General features: G+C 37.3%; 3 protein-coding genes across 7 annotated transcripts; 1 reads left to right on the top strand and 2 right to left on the bottom strand.

Moving 5' to 3' along the window:
• Window positions 1-9,872: 9,872 nt before the first annotated feature.
• Window positions 9,873-11,306, bottom strand: CXE17 (carboxyesterase 17). The gene has a single exon (XM_021960055.2). The coding sequence runs from the start codon at window positions 11,024-11,026 to the stop codon at window positions 9,983-9,985; it is 1,044 nt and encodes a 347-aa protein (XP_021815747.2). The 5' UTR covers window positions 11,027-11,306; the 3' UTR covers window positions 9,873-9,982.
• A 1,701-nt stretch (window positions 11,307-13,007) lies between these two features.
• On the bottom strand, window positions 13,008-17,720 carry LOC110758220 (DExH-box ATP-dependent RNA helicase DExH14-like). Of its 5 annotated transcripts, none has more exons than XM_088249938.1 (12): window positions 17,251-17,703; window positions 16,577-16,636; window positions 16,092-16,163; window positions 15,857-15,973; window positions 15,598-15,759; window positions 15,236-15,301; window positions 14,968-15,120; window positions 14,851-14,886; window positions 14,617-14,766; window positions 14,223-14,424; window positions 13,855-14,010; window positions 13,011-13,455 (listed from the first exon to the last, which is right to left on the bottom strand). In XM_088249938.1, exons 6-9 carry the CDS (start codon window positions 15,281-15,283, stop codon window positions 14,671-14,673), a joined length of 333 nt encoding a protein of 110 aa, XP_088106064.1. In that variant the 5' UTR covers window positions 15,284-15,301; window positions 15,598-15,759; window positions 15,857-15,973; window positions 16,092-16,163; window positions 16,577-16,636; window positions 17,251-17,703; the 3' UTR covers window positions 13,011-13,455; window positions 13,855-14,010; window positions 14,223-14,424; window positions 14,617-14,670. The 5 variants fall into 5 exon arrangements, with proteins under 5 accessions (XP_088106067.1, XP_088106064.1, XP_088106066.1 ...); XM_088249940.1 differs by having other exon boundaries at window positions 16,532-16,636; XM_088249937.1 differs by having other exon boundaries at window positions 16,736-17,703.
• Window positions 17,721-19,358: 1,638 nt separating this feature from the next.
• Window positions 19,359-24,476, top strand: LOC110758235 (T-complex protein 1 subunit zeta 1). Its single transcript, XM_021960037.2, has 15 exons — window positions 19,359-19,629; window positions 19,713-19,776; window positions 20,154-20,289; window positions 20,471-20,622; window positions 20,770-20,817; window positions 20,964-21,056; window positions 21,542-21,648; window positions 22,016-22,130; window positions 22,234-22,320; window positions 22,805-23,009; window positions 23,180-23,274; window positions 23,445-23,513; window positions 23,615-23,722; window positions 23,813-23,931; window positions 24,046-24,476. The coding sequence occupies exons 1-15, from the start codon at window positions 19,496-19,498 to the stop codon at window positions 24,119-24,121; spliced, it is 1,608 nt and encodes a 535-aa protein (XP_021815729.1). The 5' UTR covers window positions 19,359-19,495; the 3' UTR covers window positions 24,122-24,476.
• The last annotated feature ends 168 nt before the right edge of the window (window positions 24,477-24,644 follow it).

A 24,644-nucleotide genomic window follows, 5' to 3' on the forward strand; every position in this document is an offset into this window, starting at 1 on the left:
GTGCACTTACTTACTCTTGTAAATGTCTGACGGTTTTATATCGAATGGAATGACCTTCTCCGTACCGGAAAAGTAAAATTCAGAGGTCAGAGCAAGTAGTGTTTGATGAGGAAGAGCTCTTGGAGCGAGTGTTTCGAATGAATACTTATACTCGCTCTGCGTATGGCCTTTTTGAAGTATTGGACCGGCACTGTTCACAACGTGAATTTAGAGTGCCCCAAAGTGAATTTAGAGAGAGACTTGTGGCTTGGTTATTGTTTAGAGAGAGACTTGTGGCTGGTTATTGGAAAGTAAAGTGAATTTAGAGAGAGACTTGTGGCTGTGGCTGGTTATTGTTTAGAGAGAGACTTGTGGCTGGTTATTGGAAAGTAAAGTGAATTTAGAGAATTTTCTTCATCAAAAAAAAAAAAAAAAAGTGAATTTAGAGAGAGACTTGTGGCTGTGGCTGGTTATTGTTTAGAGAGAGACTTGTGGCTGGTTATTGGAAACTAAAGTGAATTTAGAAAGAGAGAGGTGACTTGTGGCGTATTGTAAAGTGAATTTAGAGTGCCTGGCTTGTGGCGTATTGTAAAGTGAATTTAGAGTGCCTGGTTATGGAAAGTAAAGAGAGAGGTGACTTGTGGCGTATTGTAAAGTGAATTTAGAGTGCCTGGTTATGGAAAGTAAAGTGAATTTAGAGTGCCTGGTTATGGAAAGTAAAGAGAGAGGTGACTTGTGGCGTATTGTAAAGTGCATTTAGAATTTAGAGCCTGGCAATATTGTAAAGTGCATTTAGAGAGAGAGGTGACTTGCAAAACGACATGGCCTGGCAGTATTGTAATGTGAGACAGGTTACTTGCAAAACGACATGGCTTGGCAATATTGTAATGTGAGACAGGTTAGTTACTTGCAAAACGACATAGCTTGGCAATATTGTAATGTGAGACAGGTTACTTGCAAAACGACATGGCTTGGCAATATTGTAATGTGAATTTAGAGAGAGAAGTGGCCTGGCAGTGAATTTAGAGAGAGAGGTGACTTGCAAAACGACATGTGGGCCACAATGTCACCGCAATATTTTTTGACGTCAAATCATCAAGGCATAACTCAATCAAACATTGAATTGTTTGTCAAATCCACTTCATGTACAGAGTTTACAGCTTAAAATGGAAAATATGTCTTAAGGTGATTTCTCCCATCAACCAAACAAAACACACTTACTATGTATATATCATTTGAATAATCTAAATCATATTTACATCATATTATTAGTAACATTATCACATTCATTGTCAACTTTTCTTTCTTTATTCAAAGTTAGTTAAAGTTGTTGTCTTTTTAATAAAAGCGACATTGGAAATGGGGAATCGAATGAATAACATTGAATCACGTTTTCCGATCTTTTTATTTTAGCGCTTCTACGTGCATTCATATCTTAAATCGAATGCAAGTGAAGTAGTGACATGGGTTCTAATTAATTTCTAAGGGTAGCTTGCATTCATAATCGGTCGGACCATTAATCTTGTCTTTTAACTAAGCTAACCATCAATAATTAAACCTGTTCAATAAGTAGTGGCATGTGCACTTTCAACAAATCATCAACGTTTGAAGAGAAAAATTCAATTCAGGCTTCTCAAATCCGCAGAGTCTAGTGAAGTCTGCGTCTCGAGACCTGCAGTTCAGTGAAGAGATGAAAATTAGTAACCAAAACAGTTTGGCAACATTGACCTCTGCATCATCTCCCCAATAAAAAATTGTGTCGTCTCTGCGGAGTGAGAGAGAAAATCTGATTGTGTACTCTGTGCTTAATATGGGTTGGGCCTAAAGGCCTCCATTATTATTAAAGCCATGAGCTCCAGCCCACATTGGAAAGTTCTAATTTCAGGCACTTTATTAACACCCAAGGGCTTTCTCTGGACACCCATTAATATTTAATTTTGGTTTTTGACAAATGACAAATATATACTCCTTTTTAAAATCAACAGGTTTAATAGACTTTTAAAATACTTATCAATTTTCTTATAACATAACCTCTCATAACAATTAGGCGTTATTTGCATACGTGAGTTAGACCAGTTGGCCAGAGCAGTGATTCGGTCTTTTTTTGAACACCAAAAAGTAAGTAACATCAAGTAATTGGTTTTACCTTGAGCTTTGCCATAGACTTAAAATTCCAATTTATTACTTAGATTTTTTTTTGGTTCTGAAGTAACAGCAAGTAATTGGTTTCTTTCTTTATTCAAAGTTAGTTGTGATTGTTGTCTTTTTTAAAGAAGCAATATTGGGAAGGAGGAATCGAACATATGACATTGGACCACGTTTTCGATCCTTTTCTTTTAGCGCTTCGACTTGCACATTCATATCTTAAATCGAATGCAATTGAAGTAGTGACATGAGTCCTAATTAAGTTCTAATTAGGGTCCATCGGCTTGCACAATCTGACCATCAATAATTAACCTCTTCAATAAGTAGTGGTATGTGCAGTTGAACAAATCATCAACCTTTGAAGAGCAAAACTGAGTTCAGGCTTCTCAAATTAGTAACCAAAACAGTTTGGTGTTGCTCAACAAAATAAGCATAGCAAGATATGATAAAATGATATTCATTAAGTACATGTCATAATCAATAATCGATAGAAGTTTAGTCTCAGTTAAACCTTTGTATTACTTCTCAGCCCTCCTCCTACACACCAACTTCAAAACAATACCTTGGCAACATTGACCTCTGCATCATCTTCCCCACAGAAATGAAATTTCTCTACCCTGTCTCTGCTTCCATCAAATCACCGTATTTTCTTAGAGAAATATAGCCTCCGCTGTAACTGAACACATCGACGGGCATAAGATCATCACAATCGCTCATTGAAGATGATCCAACTTGTACGGCTCTGATGCCGCCACTATCCACATCCAAAAAAACCACCATATTTTTAGATTTTGTCGAAGTAATATCTCTGAGAAAGATGCCATGTTCCCAAGCACCTACAGAACTAGGCCCAACACCATGGAAACGAAAAGGAGTCTCCCATGATTTCATACAACAAGGATCAAGATCGATTTCTACTGCGTACTTTTTTTCCCACGTGAAGTTTTTGTAACTTTTCATCACCCATATCTCAATTTGGTCATGGTGATGACTGTTTATAGGTGATGAAATTGCCGTAACATCAACAATGGCGAGACGTCCTCTGAAATTAATCAGGTGAAGTACAGAACGTTTGCCGAAGTCTGGCAAGTTGGTATGAGGAGTCCATTCGAACTCTTCCCTTTTGAAGTCAAAAGAAAGTATTCTGAATTCAAGATCAGAAGAGAAACCATTAACTAGCCAGTGCATGTTTCCATATGCAGACACACAGTTTTTGCTGCTTAGACAACAAGAAGGTGGAGGAACAGAGTATATTTGTCTCCATGACGATGAGGAGCCTGTGCCCAGCTCATAAATTTGGGCCACCAGGTCGTGTTTTGGGCCGGGTCTAGAAAGACGAACAATCTTGTGGTGGGTGCTAGTCACGGCATCGTATCCCATACCATACAACTCATAGTTCCAGCGTGGCGGCAGGGCTTCATAGAAAATGGTGGTTGGTGGTGGTGGGAGGTTTAGAACTTCTCCCATGAGAGGATTGACTAGGAGGAGTAGGGCCTGATGATTTGTTGTTGACTCTTTCTTGTTGAACAAAAGCAAGCCGTACGAAAGAAGCTTTAGATTGAATCTGTTTCTAAGGGAGTTGGAAATGTCAAAGGCAAATTCGCTAAAGGGCGACAATGGATTTAGAGCTCGCAAGGTGATTAATTGGGAGTTGGTAAGTGTTAATAAGCGTTAATATATATTCGGAATAAGGTACTGCATACCTTGCGGAAGATTCCAAGTGAAAAACCGCTTGCAATTACTAGCCCACCGTGATGCTTCCACGTCACGAACACGCCAACAAGATTCTACACGTTCTTCGTCTCCAAGGTCGTTGGATTGGCTATGAAAGTTACTCCATTGATTCCACGTACCCAAGACCAAGGCTCTTGGTGAATTGCCTAAAGGAGAGTGTTTAGGGAGATATGAGGTTTCTCTCTTTGTGGGTGTAAAACTCACTACAACTCTTTGATATGCACTCACACTTCTTGTCTCACACACACCAACTTAGAGAGTATGCACTAATGCTTCTCATCATCTTCTTCACTTGCACACACTCCATCTATTTATAGGAGTTGTTTTAGCTCATCTCAAGAGAGCATAAAACATGCACTAGTGCTTAAGTTGGTAGTGCACTAAAACAAGGTTTAGTGCCTTAAAACAAGGATTAGTGTAGTGCCATAAAACAAGGCTAAGTGCCTTAATTTGTGTAGTGCCATAAAACAAGGCTAAGTGCCTTAAATTGTGTAGTGCCATAAAACAAGGATTAGTGCATAATCATTGTTTTATTACATCTCCCACTCACCCACATAGGGTGTGATGACCTTGTTTTATTACATCTCCCACTCACCCACATAGGGTGTGATAACCTCACAATCATCTTAAACCTCTTCTATACACTCTTCTTCTCATACAGGAAATGGGTCGTGCGACCTTGCGAGAAAAAAACGTACAGCTACAAGAGCACATTTTATTAAGTCATCACCAAACTAATAAAAGTGCATCATTTGAAATCATCTCGTACATACCCCAGACTTATTCAGACTACACCGGTATCAACACTCTTAACCCCTCATAAAAGCAGTGCTTCACCCCAAATATGTTTCGTACTCATGACATGTCAACAAAAAATATGACATAGACGCTGGCCAGCTATGAGTCACAAAAACATGGTGTATTGTCGAACAGTCTTCCTTAAGCGCTTATATCAATCCAACTAGACTTAACTGCTTTCTTAGACATGCCCCTTGAGACCTTATAATTGATCCTAGGGAAACAAGCTAAAGTAGCAACATCAAGCATCCTCTTCATGACATAGGCTAAAGTCAACTAAGGGTACATTTTTAGGATCTTAATTAATGATCCAAGTGGCTCACATAGTGATGAAGCAGGGATTCATTCATCGCTCCCACTGTCGATCGCATCTAGCACATACAGTATAAAATGTATGCTATGACGTATTCTCATAAAATGAGCATGTCACTTGTCCAAGAATTGGACATACGTCATACGAATCTTAGTCTAGACATTACACAAATGTCTAACTTGAGTTCTAGTCTCAGTCACCCTCCCGGCGCCTGTCTGGAATCTCACATTCGGCTCAATACAGGCTTCATAGATTTTATGGCAATTTTCTATGATCGACCTCTTTCATTTTTCAAGATCTCATCTTAGCTCCAACTAAGGCGACATTTAGAGAAGTGTTTTATCTTACTGCCTACTTGGGCGCAGATATACATATTCATCATAATATGTTGTCTAAGCATTTTAGAACATAACACAAATGTCTCATCTTGCTCGCTATCTTAGCGCCAAGGTGAATCTCCCATGTGAGTGGGCTGACTCAAGCCTGGTGACAAATCTTTGTGCAAAAACCATATCAATCATTCTAGAACAAGTACCATGGAAAAAACGATTAACATTGCATTAATAATAAAGTCAATTACAAAATAGGTATATTAAAACCTTCGTAGTCCCATACTCCTAATATGAGAAAGGAACACATCTCTAGCAATGGGTTTAGTGAGAGGATCAGCAACCATATTGCCACTTGAGATATGCTTTAATATAACCTCTCCTTGTGCTACCCTCTGTCTGATATAGTGATATCTGACATCTATGTGTTTGGATTTTCCATGGTATTTCGGATCCTTTACATATGCCAAAGCAGATGTACTATCTGAGTAAACAAGTACTGCCTCACAGGTTTTGGCTGTATAGTTTAGTCGTTGCAAGAATCTTCTTAACCAAACAGCTTCCTGAACTGCTGCTGAGCAAGCAACATATTCCGACTCCATTGTGGATAGGGCTATGCAAGACTGTTTCTTGCTACACCAAGAGATAGCTCCACCTCCAAGTATAAAAGCATAACCAGAGGTGGATTTACGTTCATCTCTGTCATTGGCCCAATCTGCATCGCTGTAACCTCTAAGTCTCAAATCGCCACCATGGTAGCATAAGACAAGATCAGCAGTACCTTGCAGATATCGAAAAATTCTCTTTACTGCTTTCCAATGAGCAGGTCCAGGGTTACTTTGATAACGGCTCACCATACCAACTGCATGACAGATGTCTGGCTGTGTACACAACATAGCGTACATTAGACTTCCTATCGCAGATGCATAAGGAACTTTGGTCATTTGGTTTCTTTCCTCATCATTTTTAGGACATTGGCCAAGGGTTAGGACACATCCTTTTTCCATTGGTGTGTCTATGGGTTTGGAGTGATGCATACGAAAACGTTCAAGTATCTTCTTAATGTAAGTCTCTTGAGACAAACCGAGAAGTCCTTTTGAACGGTCTCTTACGATTTTCACTCCTAGCACATAATTTGCCTCACCCATGTCCTTCATTTCAAACTTTGCGGACAACCACTTCTTAGTGGCGACAATGGAATCCATGTCATTTCCTGCTATGAGAATGTCATCAACATACAATGAAAGAATCTGAACTTTTTCCTTGGATCGTTTTAGATACACACAGTGGTCTTCTTCAACCATCTCAAAACCAAAGGAGATGATTGAGGTATGAAATCTAATGTTCCACTGTCTAGACGCCTGTTTTAGGCCATAAATAGAACGTTTGAGACGGCAAACTTTGCGCTCTTGTCCTTTGACCTCAAAACCCATTGGTTGATCCATATAGATCTCTTCGTCTAGATCTCCATTGAGAAATGCAGTCTTAACATCCAATTGGAAAATGTTCAAATCCTTTTGTGCGACAATAGCTAGGATTAGGCGAATAGATGCAAATCTCACCACAGGGGAGAAAGTATCATCATAGTCTATACCCTCTCTTTGAGTATAGCCTTTCGCCACAAGACGTGCCTTGTACTTGTCAATTGAACCGTCCGCTTTGCGTTTGATTTTCAAGACCCATTTGTTTCCAACGGTCTTGCGCCCAGGCGGAAGGTCAACTAACTCCCAGACCTTGTTTTTGTCCATTGAGCTTATCTCATCTTGCATAGCAGTCATCCACTCTTTACTAGCTAAAGATGATAGAGCTTCCTTATAAGAAGCAAGCTCTTCTTCATCTATTGGAGTACACAAGAAAGTTTCCCCTTCAATTTCAAAAAATCGACGGGGAATATTTCCTCGTTTGCTCTTGCGCACCATTAAATCTTGAGTTTCTAGCGGTGTACCATCCTTTGGTATACTCCCACTAGGTTGCAGATCATTGTCACTTTCTTTAGCGATTACTGGATTAGGAGTCAATTCCCCATCCTCGCTTAAAGATTGTGAAATATCTTCACTTCCTTCCAACTCATGGAGGTCAAGATTCTTTTGGGCATCACCAATGCTAGGAAAATCATTCTCTATGAAATTCACATTTCGGGAATCTATTTCAGTCATTCCTCCATCAGCATGTTCACCATACATCACATAGCCTTTCGAGTGCTCGCAATACCTTATGAAGATATGTTTTTTACCTCGAGGGCCAAGCTTTCCATGCTTGTGAAAAGTATTATGAACAAAACCAGCTGATCCCCAAGGGCGCAAATGCCCCAAATTGGGCTTTTCGCCTTTCCATAATTCGTAAGGGGTTGAAGTGACTGATTGGGAAGGCACTCGGTTAAGAATGTAGGCAGCAGTTAATATTGCATCTCCCCAAAACGAAATTGGGAGATTAGCTTGCGCCATCATAGACCTAACCATGTCTAATAAAGTTCTATTCCTTCTTTCCGCAACACCATTTTGTTGCGGTGTATAAGGAACAGTAAGTTGTCTGCGTATCCCCTTATTTTCACATAGTTCTTTAAACTGTTCAGATAAGTACTCGCGTCCGCGGTCTGTGCGAAGAGCCTTTAAACTCTTCTCTGTCTGATTCTCAACCTCAGCTATAAAACGCTTGAAACAATCCAAGGCTTCATAGCGGTGAGCGATCAGATAGACATAACCATATCGCGTGTAATCATCAATAAATGTGAGAAAATAAGAGGCGCCATGACGTGCCTTCACACTCATAGGTCCACAAATGTCCGAGTGAACTAACTCTAGCGGTTGAGTAGCTCTCTTAGCCTTACCAAAAGGCTTTCTTATAGCTTTACCAGCCAGACAACATTCACATATAGGTAGGTCAACTTTAGCGAGTGAGCCTAAAAGACCTTCTCTAGCTAACCTTGTCATCCTGTCACGTCCTATATGTCCTAGTCTAGCATGCCAAGTTGCAGAATCAACATGTACATCAGCATAAGCTATATAAGAAGATGAGTAATCGGAATCATTCAAATCCAAATAAAAGAAGTTATTCCTTAAAAAACCATGACCAACAATTGTACCATCCAATAACACATCCAAACCAGAAGAAGAAAACTTAAAACAATATCCATCACGCAAACACTCTAAAACTGAAAATAGATTATGCTGAATTCCAGGAACGTAGAGCACATTATTGAGGAGCAATGTGCGCCCATTGCGCATCTGAAGTTGATATGAACCAACTCCCAAAGCTTCTATATGGCTTCCATCACCCATGAACACACCAGAGGTGCCCTTTGGAATTCGTCGATAATCCAAAAAACCTCCTCGATCTCGAGTCACATGTTTGGTTGCTCCCGTATCTACAATCCACCCAGAGGATGTATTAGCAACTAAAACATGTTCACATAAATATATGTGGGAAGGTTTAGTTAAGAAAGATACCTTCTTCGGCTCAATACAATCACGAGCGAAGTGACCCTTCTTATCACAGTTATAGCATTTGACTTTGGATAAGTCTTTCTTCCCACCACGCTTGCCCCGACGGCGCTTGGTTTTGTTGTCATCCTTTGGTGCAAGCTTGTTTGCCCCATCCTGCTTATCTGTCTTTCCTTTTCCTTTACGCTTAGACCCTTTAGTCTTAGACGTGCCACCCTAGGCGAAAAGGACAGTAGCATTGGTCGCCTCTTGGCGCTCCGATTCTAGCTCAACATGACGAGAAATATCAGAAAAGTTCTTGATATTCTCATTATGTGTCATGATTTGTTTCATGGAGCTCCATGAATCTGGCAGGGATCTGATGACTGCCTGCACTTGCTGCTCATCAGTGAGGGTATTTCCTGCAGCCTTTAAGTCACGTATCATGCTAGAAAGCACCCTTAAGTGCTCATGAATCGTGTGCTTAGGATTTTTGCGGTATACCTCAAACTTCAGGACCAAACTTCTAAGTCGAGTGGTGGACGTACCACCAAAATCAAACTTTAGTTGATCCCATAAAGCCTTGGTAGTAGGGTAGCTTTCATAGTAAGAACCATAACGTGAGACGGGTCCAAATCTTCATAATCGGTGGTAGCAATATATTGTGAATGCTCGTGAGCAAAAGATGGGCAGTCGACTAAGCTGCGAAAGGTCTTAGAGACACAAAGCAAAGAAAACAGTGATCTTGTGGGCAGCCTCGAAAGGATGTCCAGGAGGATCTCCAATGGGAGCTCCATCAACTGCGTTGTGCTCTCGCTGCATTGCAATTGCTTCATCATTCTCTTCTTGCTCCTCGGCGGCATCGATGCCTCCTCCATAGTCCTAGCTAGCTAGCCTCCTTCTTAAAAACAAGGAGTTCTAAAGTTCTTTTTTTTTTATAACTTCGATTAAAACAGATTTTTTGAGTTTTGTACTCAAATTCTGTTTTTAAATTTAAAAAGTTGGATAGAACACCAAACATGCTGAATTTCTATTATTTTTATGGGGAGTAATATAAACATAGATAGTTTATGCATAATATAATACAAATCTGGTTAAAGTTCATGAAAAGAAACACATAATAATGCATAACAAAGTAATAACAGACTTTTTTATTCATTAGCATTTAACAGGTATCAAAATATTAAGTTTTAGCATAACTATATACATACAAAATACCCTATAATATCAAAGTAAAAGGAAAAAAAAAACCACAAATACACTAGCTATTGGTTGATGAACGCCTTGATGTGAGAGATTAATTCTTGGGTCCGGGAATAAGAGAGCTGAGAGTTCTGCATAACTTGGAAGGCATGTCCAACTCCTTTGTACATTGTTGTCTCCACTCTTTTCCCCAAGCTACTCAAGGCATTGCAGACCTCCAAATTCCTATCCTTCAATATATCCAGTTCTGATATGCACACCATTATGGCCGGGAGCCTTAAATCGCGCAGCTTGGTCACGCCGTTTGCCAGAGGGTTGCACCATGGATGGTCTTTGTTGGCCCCTAACGGCAGAGCCAATCGCCAATACACGTCGGAATTCGACAGAGTTAGTGCAGAGGTTGGTGGCTGAGTTGCATATTTCTCGGACCAAGTACGAGCCTCTCCTCCAAAGAAAGGTTGGATCAAGATGGTGCCCTTGAGACTCAAAGGTCTTAAACTGGAGGGGTCGCAGGAGACTAATTGTGTGGTGACATTGTAGGCTATATTAGCCCCTGCACTGTCACCAACTATGAACAAGCTTGACAAGCTGCACCTACTTAACCACCATCTTTGCTCACTAGGCTCACTCAGAGCTTGTTGTTTCACCCACTTAAGAGTTTTGAATCCGTCGTCATAAGCAGCAGGGAGACGGTTTTCGGGGGCTAAACGGTAATTCACAGAGATGATGACACAACTTGCTTTGCAAGCAAGGTTGGCCAAGAAGTCATGGTAACAGCTCCAAGAAGCAGAGCCAACACAGAATCCACCACCGTGAAAGTAGACAAGCACGGGGAGGTTTCCAGGGTGGCTTGGAACGTAAATACGTGCCCATAAGTTGGTAAATTTTTCAATGACAACGTCTTTGGCTGTGACACCATGTGGTAGTGCCAGAGTGCTTGGGACACTGGGGATAATTGGAGGCCTTTCGATGTTTCCATCTTTGTGAACTCTGAGGAGACCTTCAATTTCTTCAAGAACAACTCCATGTTGGTTTGGAGGGTTCTTAATGGCTTGGAGGTTAAGCCTTGGATCAAGAGAAATGGTTGACATTCTTCTAAATTTCATGCAATGTATGGAATAGTAGAATATAGTTCTGTGGGCTTGTGGCCTCTGTGGTGTGGATGTGATTGTGATTTGCCTTGCAAGCTCTTTATATAGAAAATGAGAACATTATGGCCAAAGAGAGAGGCTCTATTTCATTGTGGAAGAAAGCTTTCCTTTCTTTTTATCTGACAAGTGGCATCTGAACTCAGCATAAGCTGTCATGCAGCAACTTGTCTAAAACATCTCCTGGTCACCCCTCACAATCAATAATCAAGGTCAAGCAATGAGAAGATAACGAAATTGAAGTCAACATATAAAACTTATCACCAGGGCTGCTCATCCCCTCCTAGTTTGTTCTTTCCAAATATTCTGTTGGCATTTTCTTTTTGTTGATTTGATTGAAGCATTATCGTTTTCCTCGGTAAATTTTCTTTTCTTGAAACATTATCTATAAATCGAAGCAATATTCATCTCACAGACATGATCATCAGAAACAACAAATTTAAGTCTAATGCAGCAAGTTATGTGTAAGGTTATGCAAAGCATTATGACTAACCCTCTTCTGAAAATCTCTGGTGGTTTGCTAGTGGAGAGTTGCCTGCCGACAGTGCTTTTTGATTCTGGATTAATGAATATTCTTAAAACTCTAAGGACTTGCAAATGGACAATCAACTTTATTCTTCAGATATTTTATTATCTTCTCAGTTGCTTTTTGACTCTTTATATTCAAATTCTCTACTGGGATTAGCAGAAAAAACAAAAACATCTGAGACTGAATAATTAACAATCCTAAGACTGATGAGATTTCATGTAATTAATCACTGAGGACGGAGCTGATGAAGTTCTTGTTTCTCCCCTAATAAGGATTATGGTTTAGATATGAAATTTTGGACTATGTGTTGTTTTCTGCAGCCACAGAACTATAACACGTACCTTTGTACCTGTCCTGCACAAGTTGTCCCAAAAAAGGAAAAAAAAAAGGAGCAAAGAGAACAAAAATGGAAGTAGATTCTTGAAATTAGATTTTGTTCTTTGTGTTGTACTTGCCTTTGGAATATTTGCCTTCCGTCCATCTTTTGGCACGTCATTATTCTTCAACAAAGGTTTCATTAGTATTATTAGACTTTCACATAAAGCTCATCTCATGCATGATGCTATCCAATGATGATATCTGCAGATTATTTAGGACTGTTTCACTGCAGAAAACATAAAACAAAACTAGATCATGAAACGTGTCTTAAATTCGACATTAAGTCGGTTGTATTCGGAAGATTATGTACCACCAAATTCAACCTTGATAGATTTACTGAAACCTGAATATCTTCCAATCCACTGAACTGAGTCATATATCAAGATACCTCAGCAAATCCAATCCTATACGCATATATATCAGAAGACTAGTCGTATTCTCCTCACTGTTCATAAGTCACATGCATTATGGAGGTAAAAGTTTTTTATTCTTTCATCCTCGAATCCCAAACAGAAAGAAAGTCTTTCAATCCCCATGGATTTGCAGATGGGGTTGCGCACAGTACAGCCAAAGCCATCTTTATCTTTGAATTATTCTCTTTCTTCTCCTCCTTTTTGACCACTCCACCATGCATGAGGGAATACAAGGAGCTCTTATTAGACCAAATGCTTTCAACATGATAATTCTCATCTATGCATCATGAGTACCAAAAATCAACCCCAACTGACTCACCATCGGTGCTTTAAATTAATATATGAATGCGTCTCTCTCTAACTAGAAAGCAAAGCTATGGATGCATAGGGATGGGAATAAAAATTGGGCTAGTGCCTTCATTTTAACTTAAAATGTTGATGTGATGTGTACAATATAAGATTAAGAACACTTATGGAATCGTGAATATTTTGCTAATCGATATTTTATCGTACAATTGACTTTATATAAAGTACGGATTATCAAATCATAAGAAAAGTACATGTTAATTATTTTAGAAAATATCGATTTACAAAGTTATTTATTGATATGGAATGGCTCTTCTTCATATATTGATTGTACATAATATTGGAAAATGGTGAACACAATCTTCTACCATGGTTTACTAAATTTTTTAAAGGGTTTTTAATGGAAGGTGCATAAATTTCTACCGGAAAGCAGATGAGAAACACTTTGGAATCGGAAAAATTCATCCAAGTCATGTCTTAAATGACAGTTTTTATTATTTTCTGACGGTTTTTACACCTTTCGCAGCGGTAATAACTGCCACTAAAAGTTGACAACTTGTTTGTTTGGATGATGAAGGATAATGAAGCCACCAGATAGATGGATCCGATGCAAGATAATCCAAATCCTAAACTGGTGGGGAGGGGAGGGCATCCCGAGACAGAATAAGGACCAGCGAAGGAGGGGGCTGCGACGCCATTGATCAATGTGATGGGACCAGCGATGGCCTAACAATAGCCTTCAAAGGAGCTATATAAATGACCTACAGTCAAGTCAACAATTCAGAAACAGTACACTTCAGTGTATAAAGCAGCATTCAAAACATGTAATGGAACACAAAGATCACACACCAAATGTTTCACCCGCACAATAAGGAACCTCCAAGTGCAAAATCATAATTTTATACTTAACTACAGAGCATGCTATTTGATGATAATCATAAACAAATCACAGCAGAGTTGTATGGTATGAAAACACACAATTAATTCAGTCTATAAATTTGATAAAATGTGAAAGCATAATGCGTGCCAAGCTTGCACTTATGTATGCTGCATCAGAAACCAACGAAAATGTATCAATTGAGCCACGAGATCTGTACAACTGCAAACCACATAAGCCATAAATTATGCAACAAATATTTCCGTTTTTCCAGTTGAGCAACCTGAATGAGAATGGATATCTTTCCATGTTTTTTAGAAGGAGCCCCCTTAACTTCTAATGGGCACGATGATCGCACCAACGTCTCTAGCTCATTCTGTTCCTCATCTCGAAGAACAATATTTTCAATTTCTGAAGAGTGGGCTACCATGTCTATTACCTGAAGGAACAGCAAAGGCAGCATCAGCGAAATCAAATCAAATGATAATTATTAAAAAGAAACTCTATATTACAAGAAATACAGAGAAACATATTTTGAGGCTATGTGTAGGATTCTTTTCTGAAAATTTGATATAGAAGAAATGAATGGGGCGCAACTGGCAGGAAAATAAATTAAAAAATAAAGATAAAATAGTTCCAAAAAAAAATAACCTTCATGTGGCGTCTCAACATTTCATTCTATGTTTCAACACTTGAATATTGAATATAAAAGTGGCTTGCAATTCGACCAAGCTCTGTACAAAAAGTTGCCACTTTTCTCATCAAAGCGCATCATTTTTGCTTTGTCCAGGGAACGTGCAGCATCTGCTATGAGAGCTCTTTGCTTTAAACTCAAGGAAGGATCAGCAACAACCTGCAAAATGCAGAAGAAAATATCAATAACCTGAAACAAGCAAAAGCAAATATCATATACATAAGCACCATTAAAGACAAATGAATTATACATCATGTCCTTATAATAAAGCCAGGCTGCTAGTCAAGAAAATGGTCAAGAAGGATCAACCAATCAACCATATATAGGTAAAGTCAAATCAACATAGAATACCTCATCCCACCCAATACCATACACCAAAGGATTCAGCCTCATCCTTATGAAAAGTTACGTATATCCAAGCCATTCACAAGCTTCCTTGACATTGGTGACAGTACCAAGTGCCACCTCTGCATTTAAATTGTCTTTCAAGGAACTAATAAACTGCATAGAGAAAATTTCAAGAACAATAAGGAAAAGTGAATCATCTTAACATATCCTTTAAATTGTCTTTCAAGGAATGAATACCATTGCCTGATAACCTTTCCTGAGTGATTCAACAAACTGGCAGAAAAAAGTATCAATCAGTTAAATAATCATTCTAATACATACGTTACACAAAGGAGAGCCCAAGGAAAAAGAAACCTTCTTGTAGCGTATCTCATTCTGCAATTCAATATGGGCTGTAAAATTCTGCTCACTAATACCAATATATTGCTGTGCGAGGCGCACAGGGCGATAACTAGAATTAAAGAAGAAGATCCTGCTTCTGGATTCACTCTCAGAAACTGTAGCAACCTGGGTGGTTATAAAAGAATAATCCACATTAACAAATAAACAAAAGAGACTTCAGAGTGCGGCATTTAAAGGCCAATAAATACAGATAAAAGAAATCATCAGGTGACCAAAATACCTCCAAATAGTTCGGTAGAGTGGCTGAAGGGCCTACAATGCGTATCATTGTCTGTGTAGACTCCACCTGCCACACACATTAAAAACAACAACAACAAAGTAAACAAAAGTTCATAAGCAACTAAATTTTTTGCAACCAATCATAAACTACATAAGTAACATGTAAAATGTAACACATCTGATAAACATTTCTAAATACAAACATCCCGCTATCACATTAACCCTAATAAGGAACAGATAATACCTCTCCAACTTTCTTGAGCATAAGTTGCAACTGTACAAATGTTCTCAACTAATTTAAATAGGGCGCTAGTTATTCAGCAGAAAGAAGCCAAGATCACTAACAATTCAGTAAAAGTTTACCTGGCGCAAAGTTCAAGCAACTAGTGCCTCAATTACAGGGCCTCCATCATCATTTAATAGATGCACTTAATCAATAATTAGGATCTTCACCAACATTGAAAGTGACATGTCACTGCTCTTGTGAGTAATGACATTCCATTTCTCAGGCGTTGTGACTATCATCTGAATAAGAAGAAAGTGGAGCCTTTAAGGTTTTCATTTTCCTCTTTTGGGTAACAGTTAAAAGCACACGGTGCACACAGAATTTGATAAAAGTGACCTGAGTTTCTTCAAGTTCATTCTTAGAAAGTTGCATGCCTCCAGTAAGTTCTCTCACAGTCATATTCAATGGAGATAAGCGATGGCTAAAAGTTGATGTAACTTCTGCAGCTAATGCCTGAAAAATACATGATAATAAGTAACAAGCCACTATTTCAATGGCTACTTTCCCACCCCACCCACTCAGAAAAAAAAAAACAAAAAACAAAAGGAAGTGAGTTATATAGGGTGGATACCTTCATTGGTGCAACATAAACTATCTTAAATTCATCTTTATGCAAGTAACCGTCTTTGAAGTGCTGTGCAATCTGCCACAGACAATGCCGACTCAGTATCTAAATCTCAGAATGGATGATATACTACCATACTGAATATTTTCAAAAACTAAATAGGTTGAATTCAACATGAAAAGTACTATAAGAACATCACCATGACATAAAAGGAGTCGAATAACTAAGGCAGCCAAAAGCTTAGTTTCCTTGCTTTATTTTGCAAGCTGATATCTTTAACACACTAACCCTCCCAGAAAAAAATACAATACCAGCACATATGACATTACAGCCGTCCCCATGCCATTTTAACTATGCAATTAACCCAGATTAACTCATACACAATGCAAAAACAAATGTGTGAATTTGAGATCAAGCCAAAGTAGTAAGAGAAAAAGTATGATTACCAAAAATGAGAATAGAGACCCAGGAATAGCCAATCATTTGCATACCTCATGTAGAATAGAAATCATAGCTATGTTTGTTTTGCCAGCTCCTGTTGGAGCACAAACCTGCAAGTAAATGGAAATCACATTCAAGCATATCATATCAGCACTTTCACTGCAATGGTTTGGTATTCACATAATCAACATAATCAATAACTTACTTACTAGTATATTTTCATTAGTGTATTAAATAGTATGAAACATGCGGCTCTGAATACGGTTCAGAGAAATATATCCACAAAAAGCAGCTTGAGCGAATTAATCTAACTCCGTTATCTCAATCTCACAGCATAAGACAGTAAACAGAAATTGCAATAACAAAAATAGAGGTCAGTATGTGATAAAAGAAATAGGAAGCAAGGACAATCCTATTTGTTTAACCACCAGAAAACGCGCAAATTATTATGGCTAGTTTATACACTGATAATGTTAATGATGGCAATGATAAACTTAGCAATTCCTATTGATCATGGAAAGAAAAAAAAAACATGTCTAGTATTTCAGTGTTATGAGAGCAGCTAGTATCTAAAAAATATAGGAGATTCCCCCACTTGGGGTCCACTTGTGCATTTCCTATTAAGTCATCTCCAATTATCAAATTTAAGTTAGAATATTGAGAACGAGCGAAAAAAACAATAGTGATAAACATGAAGTAGAATGATGGAACTACAAATGGGTACCAGCTTTTCCCCAGGTTTTCATTTGTGCTGTTGGGGGGAATGACCTCCTCATATCCCTTATGATGCTTCCTCACAGTTCCATGAGGAAGAGCACTAACTGATAAAGATTAAGGCCCTTCACCAAGCGCTAAGAGATTCCATATGTTTTTCTTTTATGAAGAAAGGGGGAAACCCCCCAGACACCAAACCCCAACGAAACATCAAGCAACAGAGCCCAAGCCAGGCAGGACTCTCCTCAAAAAAGCAGCAGCCCAGATCCAAGTTGTGAACCCAAGTAGCCAAACAATCAGCTACAGCATTCCTCTCTCTCTATATATATATGCTGAAGCTTAATCCTTCCAAACAAATTCATGCGCCATTTACAGCTACTAACTGATTCTATATGTTTTTGATGATTTATGTGCAAAAAAAAGAGTGATTAATTAGTTTCTTTAGTTTAATACTTTTGAAACTTTGAATTTAAACCGGCTATACTTTTGAAATATTCTGGCCGACCGGCTATACTGTTGACTGGTATGTAGTTTATGAAAAATAAATATAAACTTAGTATCTTTAGGTCAATAATTTTTGAAAAAAAATTTGTTTTTAGTAATTAAGTAATATCTTATCATTTTTTAGTTACTTTAATTTGTAATTATGTTTTAATTATTATTGCTTTAGTGAATAATTTGTATTTAATAGTTTAATTAACTTCATAAATTATATTACTTAATAAATAGCAATTAACTTTTTTCTTTAAAGTAATTAAAAAAAAGAAATTCATATTATGCTATTTAAAGGTATAGCCGGGCGGCTATACTTTTGACATGGTATGTAGTTTATGAAAAATAGATATAAAGTTTCACCCAAAAAAAATATATAGATATAAACTTAGTATCTTAGGTCAATAATTTTTTTTACACAATTTCGTTTTTAGTAATTAAATAATTTCTTATCATTTTTATGTTACTTTCATTTGTAATTATGTTTTCATTATTATTTCTTTAGTGAATATTTAGTATTTAATATTTTAATTAACTTCATAAATACTAATTAATATTTTTTTCTTTAATAAAATATTTAAATACTAATTTTTCACTAACTAAATAATAATTAAAACAGAAGTACTAAATAAAGTAATTAAAAAAGAGAAATTCATATTATGCTATTTAACGGTATAGCCGGATGGCTATAAGTTTGGAACTTTCTATTTTAGAGTATCGCCGGGCGGCTATACGTTTGAAATTTCTATTTAAAGAGTATCGCCGCGCGGCTATACCCTACAGTATGTAGTTTATGAAAAATAGATTTAAATTTAATATCTCTAGGTCAATAATTTTTTTTACAAAATTTTGTTTTTTTATTTTCATTTTTATGTTACTTTCATTTGTAATTATATTTTCATTATTATTTCTTTAGTAAAAAATTAGTATTCAATATTTTAATTAACTTCATAAATAGTAATTAATTTTTTTCTTTAATAAAATATTTAAATACTAATTATTCCCTAACTAAATAATAATTAAAACAGAAGTACTAATTAAAATAATTAAAAAAGAGAAATCCATATTATGCTATTTACAGGTATAGCCGCTCGACTATACGTTTGAAACTTTCTATTTTAGAGTATAGCCGAACGGCTATACGTTTGAAACTTTCTATTCAAAGCTTATAGCCGGAGGGCTATACTTTAGAAATATTCTTCGTATAGGGTATAGCCGATCGGCTGTACTCGTTTGCCACTAATTTTTTTTAAAAATAGTATAGCTGCGCGGCTATACGTTCTAATTTTTTTTTATAAAAATAATATAGCCGCTTGGCTATTTGCTTTAAATATATTATAATGATTCACTAAATAAAAAATAATTACTCATTAAAGTAATTAAAAATGCTAAAATATTACGTAAGAAAATCATTTTATGCTGTATAACGGCGGCTGAACCCTAAACTTAATTAGTTGTGGCCTATTTAATGTGGCCCATTTCTTGTTTTGGGCTTTGGACTTTTGAATTGGCTTATTTAGTTGGTATAATGGGTCGACCCATGGGGGAGACCCATTTGGCCCGTTCAGTAGACCCAATACGACGTCGTGGCTCAGAAGAAAAAGAATAAAGAAAACTCAAACAACCGAAGCTCCAGAAAGCCCTAAAACCCACCCTGAGATTCATAGAGCTTCTACTTCTTCGCGAACTCAAAGTTTCAAAACCTCACTCTCACACTCTCCCAGCCACTTTGATTTTCAGTCGAGCAGTAGAAGAAGAAGAAGATGTCTCTACGAGTGTTGAATCCAAATGCGGAGGTGCTGAACAAATCGGCGGCTCTGCACATGAACATCAACGCAGCCAAGGGGTTGCAGGACGTCCTCAAAACCAACCTTGGCCCTAAGGGCACCATCAAAATGTACGGAAGTTCAACTTTTTTCTGTATGTTTTCTCATTTTTCTGTCTATTTTCTTCTTACGTTTTGCTATATAATGTTCGCAGGCTTGTTGGTGGAGCCGGTGACATCAAGCTCACTAAAGATGGCAACACTTTGCTTAAAGATATGGTACAGTTCTTTATTCCAAACCCTAGATCTCCGTTTGGTACAGTTGCTTTTGCACAAGGTCTGTTTTATCCATTAGTTGTGTAGAGTGTGTGAAATTAGGGTTTAAGCATTTCTTCATTGGATCAAAATACGAAATGAAGCAGTTTTCACTAGCTCAGGCTCTGTTTACTGGTCTAAAACTTTTGAAGTAAACTGTATGTTACTGGATTTGCTTTTGTAAGGACCCAAAGGTGCATTGAACTGTGGTTTAGGGTTTTCTCCAAATGTTTGTATGGATTTGTATGTTAAATTAAATGTATTTATCCAGCATGTTTCTGCATATGTTTTGTATTTCCCTATTTTGCTTTGTTTGATGGTGTTCTATCAATTGGTTGCAGCAAATTCAAAACCCAACAGCAATTATGATTGCAAGAACAGCTGTTGCCCAAGATGACATAAGTGGAGATGGCACCACGTCTACTGTCTTATTCATTGGCGAGCTTATGAAACAATCAGAGCGATACATTGATGAAGGTTGGTTCACAATTATCAGTAACCAATGATGGGACAATTTCTCTGATTCTTCATGGAAGGATAAAAGTCTTTAGATCCTTGCACCTTGTGGTTCTGCAAAATCCCTCTAGTCAATCTATTTATTTCGTTTCTTCCTTTTCTGTGTGTACCCGTGACAATAGTGAGTTTATGCTTGTTACAGGGATGCATCCACGTGTCATAGTTGATGGTTTTGAGATTGCCAAAAGAGCAACACTTCAATTTATTGAGAAATTTAAAACTCCTGTGGTGATGGGCAATGAGCCTGACAAAGAGATTCTAAAAATGGTAGCTAGGACAACGTTGCGAACAAAGGTATTTGTGTTTTGTTTATTTTATTTATTTCTGTTAAAATGGTTTTGGGCATGGTTCGGTTTACTCCTAGGTTTTCATACTGCTCAGATAAATGGAATTGTTTTACACATTATATGTCATTTGAATCTGACATGTTCCATCGTGCAGTTATATGAAGCATTGGCGGATCAATTGACTGACATAGTTGTTAATTCGGTGAGTGTTTGCGGCTTATTAAGAATGCTTGAAAGATTGCTATTTCACTTCCCCTTCCATTTTTCCGCGCATTCTATGGAATCTAGAATTTGTAGTGCACCTCTTGCATCTTGATGTGTGACAAATTACGGCTTTTCAAATGACAGGTTCTTTGCATCCGCAAACCTGAAGAATCCATTGATCTGTTCATGGTGGAGATTATGCACATGCGACACAAGTTTGATGTTGACACACGCTTGGTATGTTAACATCTTATCTTTTTTATTCTACTTTTCAGATTACTCCTTATCTCCTGATGAATATTAAGAGGCAGTCCTATTGATAATGGGTTCTCAATCTTCTGCAAAAGTTCTACAAATGTTTAAGCTTATAGATATCTATTATGTTGGAGTTGCAATCTTATATGATAGGCTGTTTATGGTCATGTAAAGTTGTATTTAATAATGTAGATGTAGTGAAGACCTCAGGAGATTGCATGTTATGTTATGAGCGTTACTGCTGGTAGTATAATGATTCTTTCTATTCATTTTTGTTTCTTAGTTCGAAGTTCTGATGTTGGAATTGTAAATCATGATATTGCTACCTATATCTAGATTATGTTTTAATTACTGGGCATGGTGCAAGCTTCATAATAGTGTTTTTTTATTTTTATTTTTATTTTTTACAGAATAGAAAAATCTGCTGTTACCCTGTGGTTTCTCAGTTCAATTATGTCCTCTTGTAGGTTGAGGGTCTTGTCCTTGATCATGGTTCTAGGCATCCTGATATGAAGCGATGGGCAGAGAATTGTTACATCTTGACAAGCAATGTATCTTTGGAGTACGAGAAAAGGTAAATATATAGAAGTTTTCTTTAAATAATTGTTACATTTTGCCTTCAATATTTCTCTCTCTCTCTCTCTCTCTCTCTCTCATTTACATAGTTATGTTAGGATGTCTTTTTGTAATTGTTTTTTATCCACGTGCATAAAATAGTGGAGATAGTGTTTACATATGGAGATCTTCATTTCTTTCACAAACAATTGATCTATTTGCAAGAACCATTGTGTTAAGAGTATTTTCGTTTGAAGTGTGCTTGCATTCACCTTTTATTAATACAATATTTAAAATTGAGATAGCAGTCTTCTGGACAGCTGACATCCTCTGCTTTTATGGATATGATTTCCTGATCATCATGAATTTGATGGTTTTCATCTCAGTGAAGTAAATTCAGGCTTTTTCTATTCAAATGCGGAACAGAGAGAAGCCATGGTTTTAGCTGAAAGGCATCAGGTTGACGAAAGAGTTAGAAAAATCATTGAGCTGAAAAATAAGGTCGAGTGTTGTTATTTATGCTGTATGTGTGATATTTGTGTAGCACCCTAGCATATCTTGCATTATGGATTCTGAAATATTTCCTGTACTTGGTGATTTGCAGGTTTGTTCTGGTAATGATAATAATTTTGTCGTTATCAATCAGAAGGGAATTGATCCCCCATCTTTGGACCTTCTCGCTAGGGCAGGGGTAAGTCATGGATCGTTATTGTAGATTTTTTTCCAATTTTTTTTCAAAATATCTTTTTTTTATTCCCTTTTACCTCTGGTCAAATGCGCATGAATTGTTTAAGTACTAAATTATCTCTTTGGGAAAGATCTTGGAGACCCTTCCAAAACTATATTCTAGTAATACACAAAGGAAAACAATATTGCAAAACGTCTTTGCAGCTTAATGGTTCTACATCTTTTATTTTTAATAATCTCCACCTGTGGGGAGCATGTTACAAGAAGGTCCTTTACGCTCCAATGTTTTTGCCAAATTTATGGAGTTATGATTATGAGAGAGGGACTTGACATTGTTGCATTGAAGTTATGATTCCATTGGACATGTTGTGTACGCTATAAACATTTCAATATGAATTGAGAGGGCCAGATATACCTCACAGCTATTTTTATGATTTGTTGTTGTTTTCTTCTTGTTTGGTATTTTTTCTAATCCTGTGGTTTTGTAGATTATTGCCCTGAGAAGAGCAAAGAGGAGGAATATGGAACGGTTGGTTTTGGCTTGTGGAGGGGAGGCTGTAAATTCAGTAGATGATTTAACTCCTGATTGCCTTGGTTGGGCTGGACTTGTATATGAGCATGTCCTTGGTGAAGAGAAGTATACATTTGTTGAAAATGTGAAGAACCCTCATTCTTGCACAATCTTAATCAAAGGTACTCCATTGGTAGTTTCACCTTATTTCTGTATATAATTTTTGCTTTTTTATTTTTGTAATTTATCTTGTGCCCATATCATGGTAATGCTTACATGATTTACATCGTTCTATTGCCTTTGGCAAGTCCTGTGGGGATGTAATCCTTATTGGCCACTTTTAATGGTGCAGGGCCTAATGACCATACAATCGCCCAGATTAAGGATGCTGTTCGTGATGGCCTGAGGGCAGTCAAAAATACAATTGAAGATGAAGCTGTCATCTTAGTAAGTTTGAGTTAGAAATTCCTAGGAAATCTTCTTATCATATTCTTATCTTTTTCCTTTTTGTTTTGAATTGTGCCACCTTCTCCATGTTGTAATGCTTTGGGCATAAGTTTGGTTTCTGGTATACATATCAGCTTGTGATTTTTGTATGTTTCTCATATGTGTCTCAGGGTGCTGGAGCTTTTGAAGTTGCAGCCAGACAACATTTAGTAAATGAAGTAAAGAAAACTGTTCAAGGGGTAATTGAATATTTCCCTAAATTTTCTCATAGGAAATACTTTTAAGCACCTCATCTTTTCTCAGCCTTTATCTCTCTCTCACGTTGACATACTTGGAACAGCGAGCTCAACTTGGTGTTGAAGCTTTTGCTGATGCTCTCCTTGTGGTGCCCAAGACACTTGCTGAGAACTCTGGCCTTGACACACAAGATGTGATAATTGCTCTTACGGTATACTTCTTTGAAAGTTCTTCACGTTTTCATTTGGTTATCTTTCTTGAGGTGATCGAAAAATAATCACATATGTGGATGCTTGTTCAGGGAGAGCATGATCGGGGAAATGTCGTGGGATTAAATCACCACACTGGAGAACCCATTGACCCACAAATGGAGGGTATCTTTGACAACTACTCTGTGAAGCGACAAATTATAAACTCAGGGTACAGCGCATGATTGTAAAAAAGAATTCTTTATATTTTTCATTAATCCTTGATTATTTTTGTAAGCTTTTTCTGTTTTATATATCTCACTGGTGTTCGTTTATTCTAATGCAGACCTGTAATTGCATCTCAATTGTTGTTGGTTGATGAAGTAATTCGTGCTGGGCGCAACATGCGGAAGCCAACTTAGCTTCAGCGGATGCTTTTGGCTGGCTGAAGCTTCTCTTTTTGTATTCAGTGCAATGAATTGATTGAAAGTTGAAGCTTCTCTTTTTGTATTCATGTAACCGACTGAGGGCAGTTGTGTTGAGGATTGTTAGGGAATCCGTATTTGCATCTGCTGTGGAATTTTCTTATGAATGAGGAATTTGTGTAATATACATCTAGTTTGGCTGAATGTTTCGAGGTGTTCTTATTTTCCACTCCTTTTTTAGGTTGAATCGGTTCAACCAGGGTGGAGAAGAATTATATGACTTTGGTTGGGCCTGTGTCCTTTGAAATTTTAACTATTAATAGAATTTTCGAGTTATTGCTCTTTGTATTAATTATAGAATAATATACAACAAATAATGAATGGTTTCAATACTAATATCACCAATGCCAAGAGATAAATATAAATATATATATATATATATATATCACTATTCAAGGCTTTTCATAATTTAGACATCCACTGGAGAACCCCATCTATAACAATTAATTAGCCATGAAAC

The sequence above is a fragment of the Prunus avium genome, chromosome 3 (genome assembly GCF_965620075.1).
Source record: "Prunus avium chromosome 3, drPruAviu1.hap1.1, whole genome shotgun sequence".
NCBI lineage: Eukaryota > Viridiplantae > Streptophyta > Magnoliopsida > Rosales > Rosaceae > Prunus > Prunus avium.